The sequence below is a fragment of the Myotis davidii genome, unplaced genomic scaffold (assembly GCF_000327345.1).
Source record: "Myotis davidii unplaced genomic scaffold, ASM32734v1 scaffold268, whole genome shotgun sequence".
Lineage (NCBI taxonomy): Eukaryota > Metazoa > Chordata > Mammalia > Chiroptera > Vespertilionidae > Myotis > Myotis davidii.
This window is the reverse complement of record NW_006383015.1, coordinates 605,667-622,910: the sequence shown is the minus strand read 5'-3', so window position 1 is coordinate 622,910 and position 17,244 is coordinate 605,667. Positions and strand designations below refer to the sequence as shown.

The 17,244-nt window shown below is 36.7% G+C and overlaps 1 protein-coding gene across 1 annotated transcript; it reads right to left on the bottom strand.

Moving 5' to 3' along the window:
- Nucleotides 1–398: 398 nt before the first annotated feature.
- On the bottom strand, nt 399–15,312 carry LOC107181668 (sciellin-like). The gene is made up of 8 exons (XM_015558102.1): nt 15,251–15,312; nt 12,931–12,993; nt 11,195–11,287; nt 10,393–10,464; nt 8,567–8,641; nt 4,603–4,711; nt 2,498–2,600; nt 399–834 (listed from the first exon to the last, which is right to left on the bottom strand). The coding sequence occupies exons 1-8, from the start codon at nt 15,310–15,312 to the stop codon at nt 818–820; spliced, it is 594 nt and encodes a 197-aa protein (XP_015413588.1). The 3' UTR covers nt 399–817.
- Nucleotides 15,313–17,244: the final 1,932 nt, after the last annotated feature.

Below are 17,244 nucleotides of genomic sequence, written 5' to 3'. Positions count from 1 at the left end.
CACATGATGCTGGGCTGATGTTGTGGCGTTCACTGTGACATTCGCTGCGCCAACTAGTGGTGGGGTATCTGAAGCTGGCTCCTAACCCGAATTTTAGCTCTCAACTCAAAGCAAAAAATCGGCCAAGAGACGGCTCATATCTCGAAAAACTCGTTAGTCAGGACACTCATAAGTCAAGGCCCCACTGTATTTCTAAAGAGCAAACAAAAACTTGCTTTAGAATAATTTGAGGAGCAGAAAGGGGCCTTTGGGACAGTTTTCAATGCCCCTCGTATTATAGATAAAAAAGAGAGACCAGAAATTTCAAATGACTTTCTGAGGTCCATATGACTTTATGTTATTATTGGCCAAACTGTATAAGAAAATTTCTATCAACATTTCTTTTGCACATGAAGGAAACATATCTTGCTTTCTTGACAGTTTGTCAATAATGTCCACAAATCCAAATTCTTAGGCAAACAAAGGTGAGACAATGAGAAATGTGTTTATAATAGAAATCATGATGCACAGCTTAATGGAACAGGGGTGGACCTGCTTGGGGTGACGATGCTCACAGCCATCAGGAGCATCATTCCTTTGACATTGGTAACTGAAACCACTTGAATTTTTGATGACTGAATCTATCCAGATAACAGATGGTTCCCTTTATGTATATGACCTTTTTGAAGGCAATTATGTTATTTATGCAATAGCAGAATTGTTCATTGGATACAAAAGTCAATCTTCAGAGTAAAAGCTTTTCTAAATTACATATTCTTAAAATAAAATTTTTTAATTCCTTAATGAATGCTTTCATCTTGATTTCCATGTGCCAGAATTATTGAATCCACTTTGCTGAAATTTTAAAAGAAAATAACAATTAGATATGCAAATTCAGTACAAAATAATTCTATAACTAAAATTCTTTAAATAATCATTCATCAAGGGGGTCATGGTAGATTCAGCATTTTACATTTTCTTTCTGCTTCATTCATCGCTATGGCTTTGGGTCACACCATAAATTTGAAGGACTATTGCCTGGTACTCATATTTAGGAGATGTCTGAGAGTTATGTTTTGACAAATTTACTATAAGAATGCAAAGCTGCCCTGGTTGGTACGGCTCAGTTGGTTAGAGCCTTGTCCAAAAGGTTGCAGGTTTGATTCCTGGTCAGGGCATATATTAGGTTCCAGGTTAGGTCCCAGGTCTAGGGGGGAAGGTGGGGGGAGAAGGGGGGCGTGTACGGGAGGCAACCAATGAATGTTTCTCTCTCATATCGATGTTTTTCTCTCTCCCATGCTCTCTAAGATCAGTAAAAACATATCCTTGGGAGAGGATTTTTAAAAAATGCAATGCCTATGTACACATAGACAGGAAGGAAGGCACAATGACTTCTGAGTCTTTTGGTGGCCACACCTCCTCCTAAGCTATATCATGGATTTCTGGGAGGCTGGAAGTTTTAGAGCCGCTACCATATCATCAAGGCTCTTGATATAATATTGGATCCTGAAAAGGCTGCTAAATTAGAAAGAAAGTAGAATATGAGAACTGGCTGGGGAGAGCAGAAAATAAAAGGCAATGTATGAATATCATTAGGTTTGTTCTTGTTACTGATTCTGCAACCTGATGAAAAGGGAGTTTCTTAATATTTTTCAGAGCATTTTCCACATTTGTCGCCAAATTCCATATTTTGGGTACCAGGTAAGAATCACAAATGTTCCCCTTTCATTCACCACTGAAACATCAGGAGCCCAGCCGGCCATGCAGTGCTTTGACCAGCTCCCCAATATTATCTTGGTTATTGTATCTTATTTATTATGAATTAATAATAAAATGTTGATACTGGCTTTTAAAAAAAATGAATCAAGTTTTATAGGACTTTGGTTTCCTAACTTACTGAGCACTGTGCATGTCTTTTAAATAAACTTTTAAAGCTTTCATGATACATTTACAGGAAATGTGAGCTAAAAACGCAGGTCATTAATGTTTGCTTCTCACAGCATTTATGCTGATGAAAAGCCCAAATTATAGCAATGTTGATTTTAAACTGATAAAAATACTTACATGCTATATTTAACATGGAATTTAATATTTAATTACATATAATTAACTTTAAATTTTCCATGAAAAACATTACAAGGCATTTAACATAATAACCAAATTAGGTAGGAAAGTATATTTCAGTGCAAATGTAAAAGGTAATTCACAGATATGGACTTCAATTCCAATTATTTGAGCAGAGAAGATCTATTTTGTTTAGAAAAAACAGAAAATGTTCTATAATAATAATCTCTTTTTTTAGTTGTACCTATGCCGGGTCTGATATCAAAGACAATATACATGTTGACTGATTTTATACCATAAAACAAAATACTACCATACTATCTGCAACTGGATTCTTAACTAAATATAATTAATAAAATGTGTTTTGCTTTATTAAAATCCTTCATTTTCAACAATATTAAATGCTCATTAATATTAGCAAAAGTAACAGTTTCTTACAGAGCTTAACACTTACCCACAACTTTGGAGTAGCAAGGTTCACAGTGTATTGTCCGTTGATAAATCCAAATACTGTCTCCCGCTCTCAGGTTTTCCAAAGGCCGTTGGCATATTTCACACTAAAGGAAAAGGCAATATATGAAGTTTACATTACCAATAAAGTCTAGATTCTTAGTGTAACAGGATAAAAAGCCCTTTCAATTCAGTCAGTACAGTTCTCGATATTAGCACTCAGGTACAGCCTCATGAGAACCCACAGAGAAGGTTGAGAGTGTACTTGTCTATAATCCACACGCAGAACTGTGCATTTCAGGGCATATCTACCATTAAAGTTTCTATTTAACTCACTATAGAGTAGATATAAATTTTCAAAAATTGGTTATGCTAAGCACAAGATCACCAGTTGATATGTTAAACAGAAACACGAAGCATATTTTTTGTTTGCTTATTAAGGAGACCTATGCAACCCAGAGTTCAGACATACACACGGGACATTAAGCAAACATTAAGCAAAACAAATTTCTGTTTGTTTCCCTATACCCTTAAGAGGGTATAGAGAAAAGCTTGTTTTGAGTTGTGTTGGGTAGCTTGCTTTAGACCTATGTTCATGGAACAAGTCCACTGTCCATTGGCTGACTTTCAAGTATGAAGTTGTCATTGATTGGTTGGCTCTCAGAGACCAGTTCATTGAAGCAAATTGGCATTGATTAATTCATCTTGTTTAAACCAGTCTACATGGTTCTCTTTTATCATGGCTATAGAATAATCCATCTTCTAGGAGTGTGGGGACATTTTTATTCTCAGTAGAATTTTATAATTATGTTGAAAATGAAAATAAATAATCCCAAATACAACAAATGGGAATTATTTGTATTTACCAAAACCAACAACCAGGAGACTTTCCTTATTTTAAATTTTTTTTCTGCATACTAATTTTAAATTAAGAACTATAATCTTTTTTTTTTACTGAGTAAATTTTAATAACTAAAAGAAAATTCAATTTTCTCACAATTAAACAATTATAAAAATTTCAGAATATATTTTATATAGTATTCTATATAGTATGACCTAAAGTTAGATTTATTTTTGCTCATAACTAGGCATCATATTTCTGATTGCTATGTATCACTGAAACTACTTGGAGGAGAAACAATTACAATACAAGTTGTCAAAGTATTGCAGCTACTTGACTGAGTTAGATAATTTCCATCAACTCATAGAATGTCAGCACAAAAAGAACCCATAGAGTCAGGCAAATAGTTCTCAAACTGGCTGCCCATTAGATCTACCAATCCCCAGAAATCATCTCTGAGAGTCTTGATTTAATTAGTACTGGTCCCAAGCATTCTATTTTTCTTCTAACCTCCCAGATGATTTTAATGTGCAGTCATTAGTCTAGTCAGCTTCTTAATTTTTACAGATGACAAGACTGAGGCCAAGTTAAGTTAGGTGACTCTCCCAAAGTCACACAGCCATAGTTAGTGGCAGAGTTAGAAAACTTAAACTCAGATCTTTAGATTCCAATTGAGTGCTCATCTCATTACACAACAAACTAAGATGTTGACCTACTCAATATTATTTTGAGAAATAAAAGCAGTGGAATATGAAAATATAAACTGTGAAGCATTCTACTATGTAAGCTTTAATGCTATTATACTGACCACAATTAACTATCATTAACCGTGCTCTCAAAAGCAGACTGAGTTTCAACTGCTGTTAAGCTTATCATCTTAACTAATAGCACTCATAAAGAGCTGCTAGCTTTCTTCTCAACAGCTTTCGCACTTCATTATATATTTTATGCAATGCATGATTTATTCAAATGTTGCAAAAACTTTTATAAAGAAAACAAGTGTTTATCTTTTCATAGGTTTAAATCTCTAGGTTAGGAGGAATAAATGTTTCAGTAATCAACTCTAAGCCTAATGCCAAGCCAGTAATTATAAACCTTTGAGGTTAGGCTAAAGAACTCTGAGAAATACTTAAGCAATGCATTATTAATGTGGATGAGAGTGTTTCTGAAAGCTTTAACTTCATCTCATGTATTTCATTAAATAATTATTTTTATTCCAGTCATTATGCAATTTTATATTTAGTTAAATACAATAAACATATCCTTACCTTGAAGCAAGTGGAATGGCAGCAAATTTGTAATTCATCTAAAATCATTTTGGTTTTTGTGCCCAAGGGCTTTCGGCAGTAGGTGCACATATCTCTTTCAATGACAGACCTACAGAGATATTAGCAATTAAAAATAAATTTGTCATCACACAGAAGACAGATGTATTCCCCATAAAGTCATGTGGAAATGATGTTAATTTTGTTGATACTTTAGGAAATGGTAAAAATTGAGGAAAGTTTGAGATTTTACTTATTTTAGTGATAGAATTGATTCTTCTAGTTACCTCAAAATAATACCAAAGAATTAACAGAAAGGAAGGTCTCAAATTATTAATTCATTAGCAATCAAAATGCATCTGGACAGGGCAAAGATAATTACAGTTTCCTAACTGAACTAGTTCATAAGTGCCCCTTGAAGCTCAAAGAGGATTTTGAATTATTAATTTATATATATCATAGAAAAATTATACTATAGATTAATATAAAATTTTAACTCTCAAAACATTCAATAGGATAAAATAGAACTTCATTCAAGAGTGTGTTGGTAAATTAATAAATGATAGATCCTTAGTACCCTAGGGTCTAGGGATCTAGTCATCAAAATGCTCTCCTATGACACTATGCTTGGTATCATTAAAAGACAGAGTACTGGGCTACATTCTATGACAAAATTTATATTCTCCAATATGATATAACACCCCTGCACACACAAATTTGATGAAGAAAAAAGAGTTTTATTATTTACTTTGGAAAAATAATGTTTAATAATAAATGAACTGTACATATTTAATCAGCTAGTCCAAAAAGACCTTGGGTCACAGCAGAGCCTTAAGAAAAGCCAATAATTGTGTGATGCTTTTCCTTTTGGAAGGTTTCAGGACTGCCTTAAATAGCACCTTGAGGACTTCACTAGTTTCAGGGTTGTTGGCATACGGGACTGAAATTTTCAGAGCTGGTAAATAATGGAGTGGTGAAATAAAAACAGCCAATACTTATATAGTGCTAATACGCTTAATAGGTACAGTACATTTTCCATGCACTTTGCTTATTTAAACTCAGTTATTCTTCACATCTCTGAGAAGCAGATGCTATCCTTTTTATCATCATTTTACAGAAGAGTAAACTGAGGCACGTAAGGGTGCCTGCCAGACAGTGAGTGAGTAGCAGAGGTAGGGTTTGAGCAAGGCTGCATGGCTCCAGGGTCCCTGTGCCACCTTTGGGCCTGCCCATGAGGACTGGTAGGCTCACATTGTTGACATGAAGGAGTCATACCCAAGAGCCAGGATGATCCTGTCATCTAGCCCAGGACTAGAAGCAGAGAGGAGGGAAATGAAAGGGAGGAGGAGGTGGAGAGGAAAGGGATTGGAGTAGATAAGGTTGTCTGGCTTTACACGTTCAGCCAGTCAAGTAACCTCTTCCCTAACCCTTATGTATAGAAATAACAACTTCCTCTTTCATCTCACTCTATAGCTACTTGCGTATATAATCCTCGCAAATAATTTCCTATGGACTCTACACATATGTATACACACTTCATGTCCCATGCAAGCCCTTTAAGAGTAGAAGACAGGCACACTCTATCATTCACCCATTCCAGAGGTACTGAGCTAGGAGCTGGGAATATAAAGAAGAGTGAGACAGTCTCTTCCAATGAGAAGCTTCTTGTCCACTGGGGTAGCCAGGTGTGTGACTAGATGATGGAAGCATATTATAGACATGTGGGAAGAGTTCAGAGAGAACAGCCAAGGGAGCAGCTAATCCCAGGTGACGGCAGGAAAGGCTTGTGGAAAAGTGTCATGTGACTTACAGCTTGAAGAAGAAGGAGCCCTCTAGGTGTGCTCAGTGAGGTGGGGAGGGGCATGATGGGGGATTCGGAGTAGAGTGACCAGGCTGTACCAAAGTGCTACTCAATGAGGGTGTCTGGAGTGATTGAACAGTAGTCAATATGCAGGAGCAGGTACTGAAGGCCATAAATTATGTGCAGAGGAGTTTGTCTTAATCTTGTGAAGTGGGAAGCCGCTTTAAGTAGGATTAGTGTGCTTTGATAAGAACTGTGGGGACACGGCTCATGTCACACAATAATCAACATAAAAAGTTGCTGGACTTACTGGTCTTAATAGAAAATTGACTTCTGCTTTCATGGCTAAGAAAAATTTCAAGGACCACTTGAGGACCAGGACTGAAATTCTTCATATTAAGAGCAATACTTCTATGAAGAATATTTTCCTTCCTTAAGTTAACACTAAAGATATGAGCCCAGGGAAAGCTCCAGTGTTGGTATTGTCCTTATTAAAATCACACTGTTAGTCAAAGGTGTTTTCTAAGTATGTGAGGGATCCAGCTCTGGTATTTGGTCACCTCAGCAGTATCTGTATCTCACGCTTGTGTAGATGACTTCACTCCTCAAAGAGCAATGACTTAAAGTTAAGACACTGAGAACATTAGTAATGCACAAAATTTTATAAAAGTGACAGAGGGGATATAATATCTGTTTTGTTGTTAATTCTCACCAGAGGATATTTTTCCATTGATTTTTAGAGAGAGTGGAAGGGAGGGGGAGAGACAGAGAGAGAAACATCTACGTGAGAGAGATACATCAATTGGTTGCCTCCCACAAGCTTCCCGACCAGGGCTGGGGATTGAGCTGGCAACTGAGGTCCGTGCCCTTGACTGGAACTGAACTCAGGACCCTTCGGTTCATGGGCCAACAACACTCTACTTACTGAACCAAACTGGCTAGGGCAGGAGATACAATTTTGATGCCTGGTCCATCCATATTTTCCTGAGCAAACAGAACATAGGTTCATGTTTTTCAGAAAACATTTATTGCCCTTGCCAGTTTGGCTCAGTGGATGGAGCTTTGGCCTGCGGAACGAAAGGTCCTGGGTTCAAATCTGGTCAAGGGCATGTACCTTGGTTGTAGGCTCCTCCCCGGGCCCAGTCAGGGCTCCTGCAAGAGGCCGCCAATAGATGTGTTTCTCTCACATGGACGTTTCTCTCTGTCTTTCCCTCTCTCTTCCACTCTCCCTAAAAATCAATGGAAAAATATCCTCAGGTGAGGATTAACAAAACAGAAAACATTTATTGAGTAACCGGTCGTGCCAAGCAACTCATTATGAATGGAGGTTGTGCACAAAAATTAGATATGTCTTTACCTACAACGAGCCTTATTCCCGGGCTCTTCTATAGAGAAACACTGTCAGTAGAACACTGGACATTTGCATTACAGCTGGTTTCTAGTGGTTAGGATATAATGCTAATTATTTATTTTCATTTCTTCCACTGGCAATCCGCTGGCCACACTCTCATGAGTGTCATCTATGTGCCCCACTGAGCATTAAATGTTAAAGGGTGATCACTAACAGCAAAAGCCTGGGGTCGGTTTACCAGCACAAAATTGATACTCACTGTAACCCCTCCTGGGAACGGAGTGTGGGCCCAGAGTGGGTCATGGCAGCATATCCACACAGCTGTTTGTAAGGTGAGATGGCTTTAGAAAACCGCGACGAGGGAGGGCTGAGGGCACAGTCTAGTGATGCAATGAGACCTACACTCTCATAATGTGGTGGTACTGGGGCTCCTGGGAATAGGCCAAGCAGAGGGGCTGTCCTGGGGGCAGTTAGAAGGCACAGAAGCTCTACTGGAATAAAATGCATGAGCAGCAGCCCAGAAGCCAAGGCACAAATTCCTGGGTGCCGAGGTTGTAGTACTTCACACACAGGCTGGGGTCAAAGTAGTTTTACAGATGTTCGCATGGGAAATAATACACATATTAATAAGTAATCATATAAGAATAAATTCTGTTTCACATACTCAAAACTGTAACCTACCTTGGCCCCACCCTGTATCTAACAATCACCATCAGGAGCACCATCTCCAAGTACAACAGACAACAAGAATGTATTAGTATGTACATGGATGTGGCTGCATAGAATCTTACGTATGGAAATATAGACACACTCACCTATCTGAAGTTGAATAAACAGTCTGTATGTATTTTCCAGAAATGTTCTCCTGGTAGCCATCCTTTGGTGATTTACTACAAACAACACATATGGACATATGAGAACTGGGCTATTTCCCTAGTGTTAATGTATATACCTGTAGACAGGTGAGAAAGCACACACACCTCCTCATGCAGCCTTATTATTATATCCTTTGTGATGTTACAAGCCAGGATAATATACTAATAGCCTTTTTTCAATCTGGAGAAATATTGATACACAGCCATCTCCAAGTTCACACAGATAATGAGGCAAGAGGGCACAGCAAAATAAGTCATTTTTCATGAAATTTATGCTTGCACCCCCCTCATTTATTTACCATAAGAAAGGTACATGTAGTCTAACATAAAGGAAATGTACAAAGTGAGAGCCAGTGCAAGCACAGGTACATGTACATCACTCACATGGAGAACTAGAGACCCTTCAACTTTTACACAAGCTATAGAAGATTTTATTTTTACTTGAATACATCCAATAAAGATTAGTTTAGTGTGAAAGCAAAAAAAAAAAAAAAGTGCATAATTTTTTAAAGTCCTCCATGTTTCATTTCTTAGGCGGCTCCAGTTTGTAAACGTCACTTTCCTGGAGACAAATGAAATCTGTAATGCGCCAACCAACTGGCTGCTCATAATTGCTTGCCAGGTACATATGTTACCTGGGCATATGTTAGGAATGGAAGCAATATGCTCCCAGTGTGAGCAATACACCACTGTAATTGCCCGTAGGCAGACTGCTGTCAGAAATAGACTCTATATTATGGAACACATAACCCACGATGCTAAATAGGAGTTTGCACATATTTTTGCATGACACGTATATCATTACTCCCATTTTAATGATGGGGAAACTGAGACTTGAAGTGGTTAAGCAGCTTTGCCGAGGCACACGGTCAGTAAATGACAAAGATTCAATCCCAAGTCTGATTCCAGGGCCTCGGCACTGCACTGCACCGCACCATCAGTGCAGACTTTAGGGAGAATTGGATTCAGCAGAAAAATCAAATTTGGGGGCTGCATTTTATAAGATAAATTATGTGTGGGATTTAGAAACTTTTTTGGATGGTTGTTCACCTTCTGACACTGAATGGACTAAATTTCCTTGAGTCTCCTCCCCTCAGAAGCCCTCCCAGATGCTCTGCTCTTTGGTTTCTTTGAAATGGGCTCTGATTAACACAGTCACCTATATCTGCATTTGCATGCCCCGCCGTCACATTACCCCACAATCAGACTAACTCTTGTTTTTATTCTCCTTGAAAATCAAATGCACACTTCCCTGGCCTTGGTTGATGTTTTCCTCACATCCATCACACAACCAGCAGATTTTGTGGGACAACAGTTCCCTGGAATTTGGGCCAGAGTATATCTACCAAAAGATATACCCCATATTTCAGATAAGTGGCTAACAACAGTGGATACTACCATTTAATTAAAGTGCAAGTCCAAATTAGCATAGACATTCTTGTGTGATTTTATAAAGCTAATTATACATATATAGTCATGTTCTCACATAAACATATATGAAAATTTTCAAATGGCTATCCTGTTATGTATGCATGTGCTATATTAAATTATTAGTCTACTGAATGACTTTTTATGATTATTTGATAACTACTTAATATTAGAAACATCATGAAGAATTTTATACCTAGAATCCAATATACTCTTAAATGGCCTTCTATTTGAAAAAAAATATATAAGTACACTTTAAAATAATACCATTTCTTCTTAAACATAGATCATTTCAAAATTGTAGGTATAGAAAAATATTTTAAATAAATTTCCAGCACCTGTTCTCCACATATGTTCTCGTGTACACAACAGTATCCTTTGGTCCTGCAGGCCCGGTGTCAGCATTGGAACTGGGGAAAAACATTGAGTTTACAGTTAAAGTTTATGTACAAGAATAATAAAAAATAACAAGGCTATTATTCAATCCAATGCAAAAAAATACTATATTACTTCTAAGCTATTACCTTTGAAATATAAACATTAAAGTGGTATTAATTTATTTCTGCAAAATTTCCTATGTCTCCTATTTTATTCCTGCCTTCCACTGGCTTGACCTGCTTCTAGAATACTAATATGAAAATTGGTCACTCACTAAATCTGCTGTAGAACATGAAGATTATTTTGAGTATTTGTGCACTATGTTTTAGTGTCTTTAATGGGACATTTAGTTTCTCTGATGTACCATTCATATTTCCAAACCATACTTGTCCCTCCAAATCTCAAACAAAAATGGACCTTAACTAAACATAAATCTGACTTTAATGAAACTTTTAAATCTAGCTAAAGGATGTCAATGCCAATGTCACAATCATGCTTTAAATAAAATAACAACAACAAAAACACACCATACTCTAGACTTTTTAGAGAAAAGTTACATTTACACCTTCTTATCTATATGTCCCAATTTACCAAGGACCGAGTTGCTAACTCAACACCTTTGTGTAAGCCTATTTAGCCACTAATAAAATGAGAAATTTATTTCTGCATTTGAAAAGAAGGGTCAGGTTGTATATGTGATGTTTATTAAAAACAGAGGAAGAATAGTCCTGTCCTTTGTTTTATAATTGACCATGATACTACCTGAAATTCTTCCTAGCTTCATAAGAATGGGTAGTCGTTCTGGTGGACCAGTTGTTGGGAGCATCAGTCAATCCATTGACTTGGCCTTCTCGCCTGAGAAAGCAAACAAATATTTGCCACTTAAAAATCAAAGCCACTTGGAATTCTTCTTATCTTAAATATTTTTTCATTTTATTAAAATTCTGTTCAAGTAACAGGAACCCGTTTATGTTTGCTGGGTTTCTGCACAGGTACACAAGCAGAATACATGTCCTATTTTACTTATTCACAGAAACCACCTTTAAGAATAATCTTTAGGCATATGACACATTATCTAGTACTAGGATGGAATACTTTTTATTAAGGGCAGGGACCACCTGAACTTGGTCCTGGTAACATTTTCACAGCAGCAGTGCCATTTTAGAAAGCTTTTCATGTACAATATATCTGAGAGTTTATCAATTTAATGAAAATTATCCAGAGGTTGATTGGAGAAATTCCAGTTTTCATTTTATTTTTAATGGAAAGCCATTCTTTGAAGATTGTAGAAGAATTTTGACTTAGATTTCCACTAATCTCAAAATGTCACTATGCTTAACAAAGTATAGGCATATTTGCTTTTTCCTATGAAACAGAGAAAAATTCTAAAGCAAAAATAGTGAAAGGTTTAGCTCCTTATTCTCCTCCATGTTAGTAAACTCAAATATTGAAATGACATGAAAACCCAAAGGAAAGTTTAGCTGCCTCCTGCACGCCCCACACTGGGGGTTGAGCCTGCAACCTGGGCATGTGCCCAGACCAGGAATCGAACCACGACCTCCTGGTTCATAGGTCGATGCTCAACCACTGATCCATGCTGGCCAGGTGATGTGATTGACAATTTACTCTTTCATTTTATCAAATGTTTTATAAATACCAAAAAAAAAAAGAAGGAAGATGATTTGGGGAGCTAAGAGAACAGACAGAAACTACCTGTTAGATCTGTTAGATGCAAGAACCTTCTATACAATTTGCAGGGGGGATGGAATAAGTAACCTACCTCTTTTCCTGATTTTCTATTCTCTGCACAAAATATCAACAATATCGCTTCTTTAGATTAAAAAGACTTTTAAACAGAAAAGGCAGCTGCACCTTAGAAAGATAGAAAATAGGACCCTATTGTTTTCAGGGTTCCCTCTATATAGAAGGGGAAAAGAATTGCTACCATGGAATATTTTTTTATTCTTTCCTAATTTAAACAGTCTGTAACAACAATAAAGGATAGTTTCTACCCAAACCTTCCTATAAAAGCAACCAAGGGACAACAGTTTTAAAGCCATTATACTGTGTGGTATCAAGAAATTTCAAAATTAGGTCCTGTTTTGTGGCTGCGGTGAATTTGTGTATTCTTTTAGCACCAGGCATCCAAGGAAAATATTCTCAGTGTGTTTTCTGCAGCACTGAAAATCTACCAAGCAACAGTAAGTAAAAATAAGTCTTCACAGGCCAAGTGCAGAAATTTGAATTTTCATGATGCCTTTTACACTAAGCAATAGGACAGCAGGCTTTTGGTCAGAAATTTTAACAGAATTTGAATTTTAATATTTTTTTCCTATATCAGCTTATTAATCACCTTGTACATTGTTCTGTGTTGAGATAGTATTTATACTTAAATACCATACTATAGTGCAATTCCTTAGAAAACATTTCAAGTTTACATAATTTATGCAGGCTCAGATAAAATTCATAAAATAAAAGTAAATTAAATTAAGCCTTACCTTCCATTCTTATTTTTGGGTACATTAGAATTTACTTCAATTAAATTTTCCAGGTCCTGATCTCTATAGAAAAAAATAAATTATATACATATATATTTTTAGTTACAATATAATTTTAGGAAAATTATCTAGGATAAGCATTGTATTATTTCATATAGGAAATAAAAAAACAGAATAAAAACTTTAAAATTCAGTACACAATCTTAGACATAGATATTGTGGTATAAAGCTATGGGACATTAAAAATCTGACATTGAGCTGTTGATCTATACAACTCAAGGATGAGAGCATGATGTTATGAGACAAAGAACTGATCTTTGGAAGGTTTGAGAAATCTGGTCTGGAAAGAAACAACTGATTGATATTCACATTCAGTGAATATTCAATGAGCACCACTTTGTGTCACAAAGTACTAATTGCATATTTCCATATGGATTATCTCTTTCGGATCTCACAAAATCTTGCAGGACAGCATCTGGGGCTCAGAAAGGCTAAGTGAATTTTCCAAGGTCAATTAACTAATTTGTAAAAGAGTCAAGATTTGAGGCTGAGCCACCTGTCCATCTGAAATCAATTCTTGGATATTTAATTAGAGACTTCACTCCAGCTTTTTGGATTACAGGAACATGAAAAATCAACACAAAATTTGAATCAATAATTCATAATGTGCAGGATAAATGGGACAATTAGGCTCTTAAATTTGGGGCTAAATTTATGATTTGACACACTTTCATAAGATACATAAATATCCTGTGGTATGTGATTTATATATTAGTTATTTATAGTATATCTTTGCTGTAACACTGATAGTTCCTGATCTCCCCCCCACACCCCCCACCCCGCCATGCGTTTGAAAAAGCCTTTGTCATGAACTTTGTTGGTTAGGAACATAGTTTAAGAGTTTGAGTGGCCTGGCCAGCGTGGTTCTGAGCATCGACCTATGAAGCAAGAAGTCATGGTCAGATTCCCAGTCAGGTCACATGCCTGGGTTGTAGGCTCAATCCCAGTGGTGGGGTGTGCAGGATTCATCCAATCAGTGATTCTCTCTTATCATTGATGTTTCTATCTCCCTCTCCCCTCTCCCTTCCTCTCTAAACTCAATACACACACACACACACACACACACATATATATATATATATTAAAAAAGAGTCAAAGTAGGCCATCTATTCCCCTATTTCCTTGGGCAAGTTTGACAACCTATCTAAGCTTCCTTGTGTAAATGAGGATAATAAAATCTAATCTTATAGGGTTGCCGTGAGAACAAATGAGTTAATGTAAATAAAATTTGTGGGAACAATAACTACAATTGTAGGTGAACTGAATAAGCATAGATAAATGATAGTTAAGAGAATTGTAGTTATTTACAGTATATCTGTGCTATAACACTGATAGTAGGCGCGATTGATTCCAAAATTTTGCAGGACTACTGTTTCATTTTTCTATCTTTCTTTTAAATTTTCACATCCTTAGAATTTCAGTTTTTGTAAATATCCCTTCTGATCCTGAATAGTAGACTTAAATAATGTTATTTTACATGGAATCAGTATAAGGACTCTCACTCACAAAATTAATATTTATATGGATGAAAAATAATATTCAAAATTATCTTATATATGAAATAAGATTTAATATTCTTTTTTATAACACCCAACCATTGATAATTGATAAATCTGCAAGTTAGTCAACATTCCTTAGCTACACTTACCCCTCACATTAAAATACTAGCTGCACACTTTTAGTAGGAAATATGCCAATCAATATATGTAAAATGTATAGGATTTCAACAGAAATCTCCCAGAAGTATCAAAATCATCTGACTCTGAAGCCTGAATATGTGAAATTCAAAAAATGGCTTCCTCAACATAAATGCTAGAACTGTATACGGAAACCTCCTAGATTACATCCTTCAAATTCAGCAATGGAGACCGAAGGCTTTGCATTTGCCTAACCAGGGGTGCGCAAACTTTTTTGACTCGAGGGCCACAATGGGTTCTTAAACTGGACCGGAGGGCCGGAACAAAAGCATGGATGGAGTGTTTGTGTGAACTAATATAAATTCAAAGTAAACATCATTACATAAGAGGGTACGGTCTTTTTTTTTGTTTAGTTTTATTCCTTTCAAACGGGCCGGATCCGGCCCGCGGGCCGTAGTTTGCCCACGGCTGGAACCCCTGATGGTCCCTCACTACTTCCTAGTGCCACCTTATTGGCCTCCGGGGCCACTGTACTATCTTAATAGCCTAGGCATGAAGTGATTCTGCCCTCAACATTTTTAAATAACACTTCACTAAATACTTGGGGATAATGGAATAAAAACCGTGGAGTATCATGGTATTCCATAATCCAGCTCCCTATGAATGCCAAACTAGGGAACGCCATAGTAAGTAGTGAGAGTTCACCAGGAAATGTGAATCTTGAGAAATTAGAATTTTGTCCCAGAAAGTGATTCTCTGCTAACCCTGGATGAACTGAGAACCTTTTTCATTGCAACTTGGGAGTAGAGACACATGGCCATGACCTTATTCCTTATTTTGAGATGTTGTTATAAGTTGGATAATACCCCCCCCACCACCACCACCATATTCATATGTTGAAGTCCTAATGACATTATGTCAGAATGTGACTTTATTTGGAGATAGGGTCTTTACGAAGATAATCAAGTTCAAATGAGGTATTAGGATGGGCCCTAATTCAGTATGAATGGTGTCCTTATAAGAAGGGGAAATTTAGACTCAGACACACACAGATGGAAGACACTGTGAAGACACAGGTTGAAGACAGTCTTTTATAAGCCAAGGAGAGGGACCTAGAACAGATCCTTCACACAGAGTCTTCAGAAAGAACCAACCCTACTGAAACCTTGATCCTGGACTTCCAGCCTCTGAAATTGTGAGAAAATAAATTTCTGTTTTAAGCTATCTAGTCTGTGGTTCTGGTTCCAGCAGCCCTAGCAAACTAATACAGATCTGCTTCTGCCCTCACAACATGATTAGGTTTAGTTCCTCAGCCCGATGGTGGGCATCCTCACTTCCTCCAGCATGTTTTACTCCTGCCTGTTGCAGGCACTGTGTTTTCTTCTCCACCCCCACTCCCCACTGCCACTTCCTCCACCCGCTCCTACACTTTTCCCATTCCCTGCCCCCCCAAGTCTTTTTGGACCTTAGCTATTTTGAGGGAGAATGGGAATGGTTTTGAACCTGAGGAAAGAGAAGAAACTAGAATCTTACAAATGCAATAATTATAGATAGATAATTCAAAATTGGAACCTATGCATGCCTTCAAAGAAGAACATTCCCAAAGTGGCCTCAGAGTGAATCATTGAATAAACCATATTATTAGTGGAGTTTTCAATAAACAGTGTCACATATCAGTTTGGTAGGGGGGACTATAAGATTTAATTCTCAATAGTCTACACTAATATTTAAAGCAAAATAAAAAGTTCTAGATTATGTAAAGTATAAAATGTGTATCTGCTTTGGTTGCTCAACCTGACTGGTGTCATTAGCTAGATTTGAAGATCCAGTAAAAGAAGTTCAGATTGCCCATAAACTTCTCAAGCTGAAGGATATAAAAATAAATTTCATTCTTTAATTAAGACCACATCTATTGCATCCTGTCTTTTACACTGTGGTAGAAGATAAAAAGCTGTGAGTCAAAGTGTGAAAAAAAGATTTTTATAGAAGCCTAGCCAAGTGCTTCAGGGTTGAGCAAAGGCTTAATTCTAAACCCTTTCTGTGTCAGTTGCACCTTATAATTGTATAGTTTATGAGCAGCTGGAATTAACTCAAAGAAAAACCATCACTTCTCTGTGGATACAGTGAGAAATGCTAAAAAGAAATTTTGTTAACCATAGCAACTAATAATGCTTTTCTTTATGTAGATTTCAAAATGTTTGGGAGAAAATATTAGTTATGTAGAACCATAGCATAAATTTTACATATAATCATTTATCTGTGTTTTCCTTATGTAATTTATTTTCCACTGTCCTTTACAGAGCAGATTAAAGGGAAAATAAAGATTTGGGGGGCTAAGATATTATTGTCTCATTTTATAAATTAAATTTATTGGCATAACATTATTTAATAACATAATACAATTTTCAAGTATAAATTCTATAATTCATCATCTGTATATTGCATGGTGTGCTCACCACCCAAAGTCTAGCCTCCTCCCATCACCATATATTTGATCCCCTTTAATTATGGTCTCTTATTAGGCAGTTTTTTCTAGGATAAACATTGTATGAGAGAAAGTTATCAGCTCACTCCCAACTCCTCTTCCTCTCCCATGAGATGTGGGAGGTAGTTATTA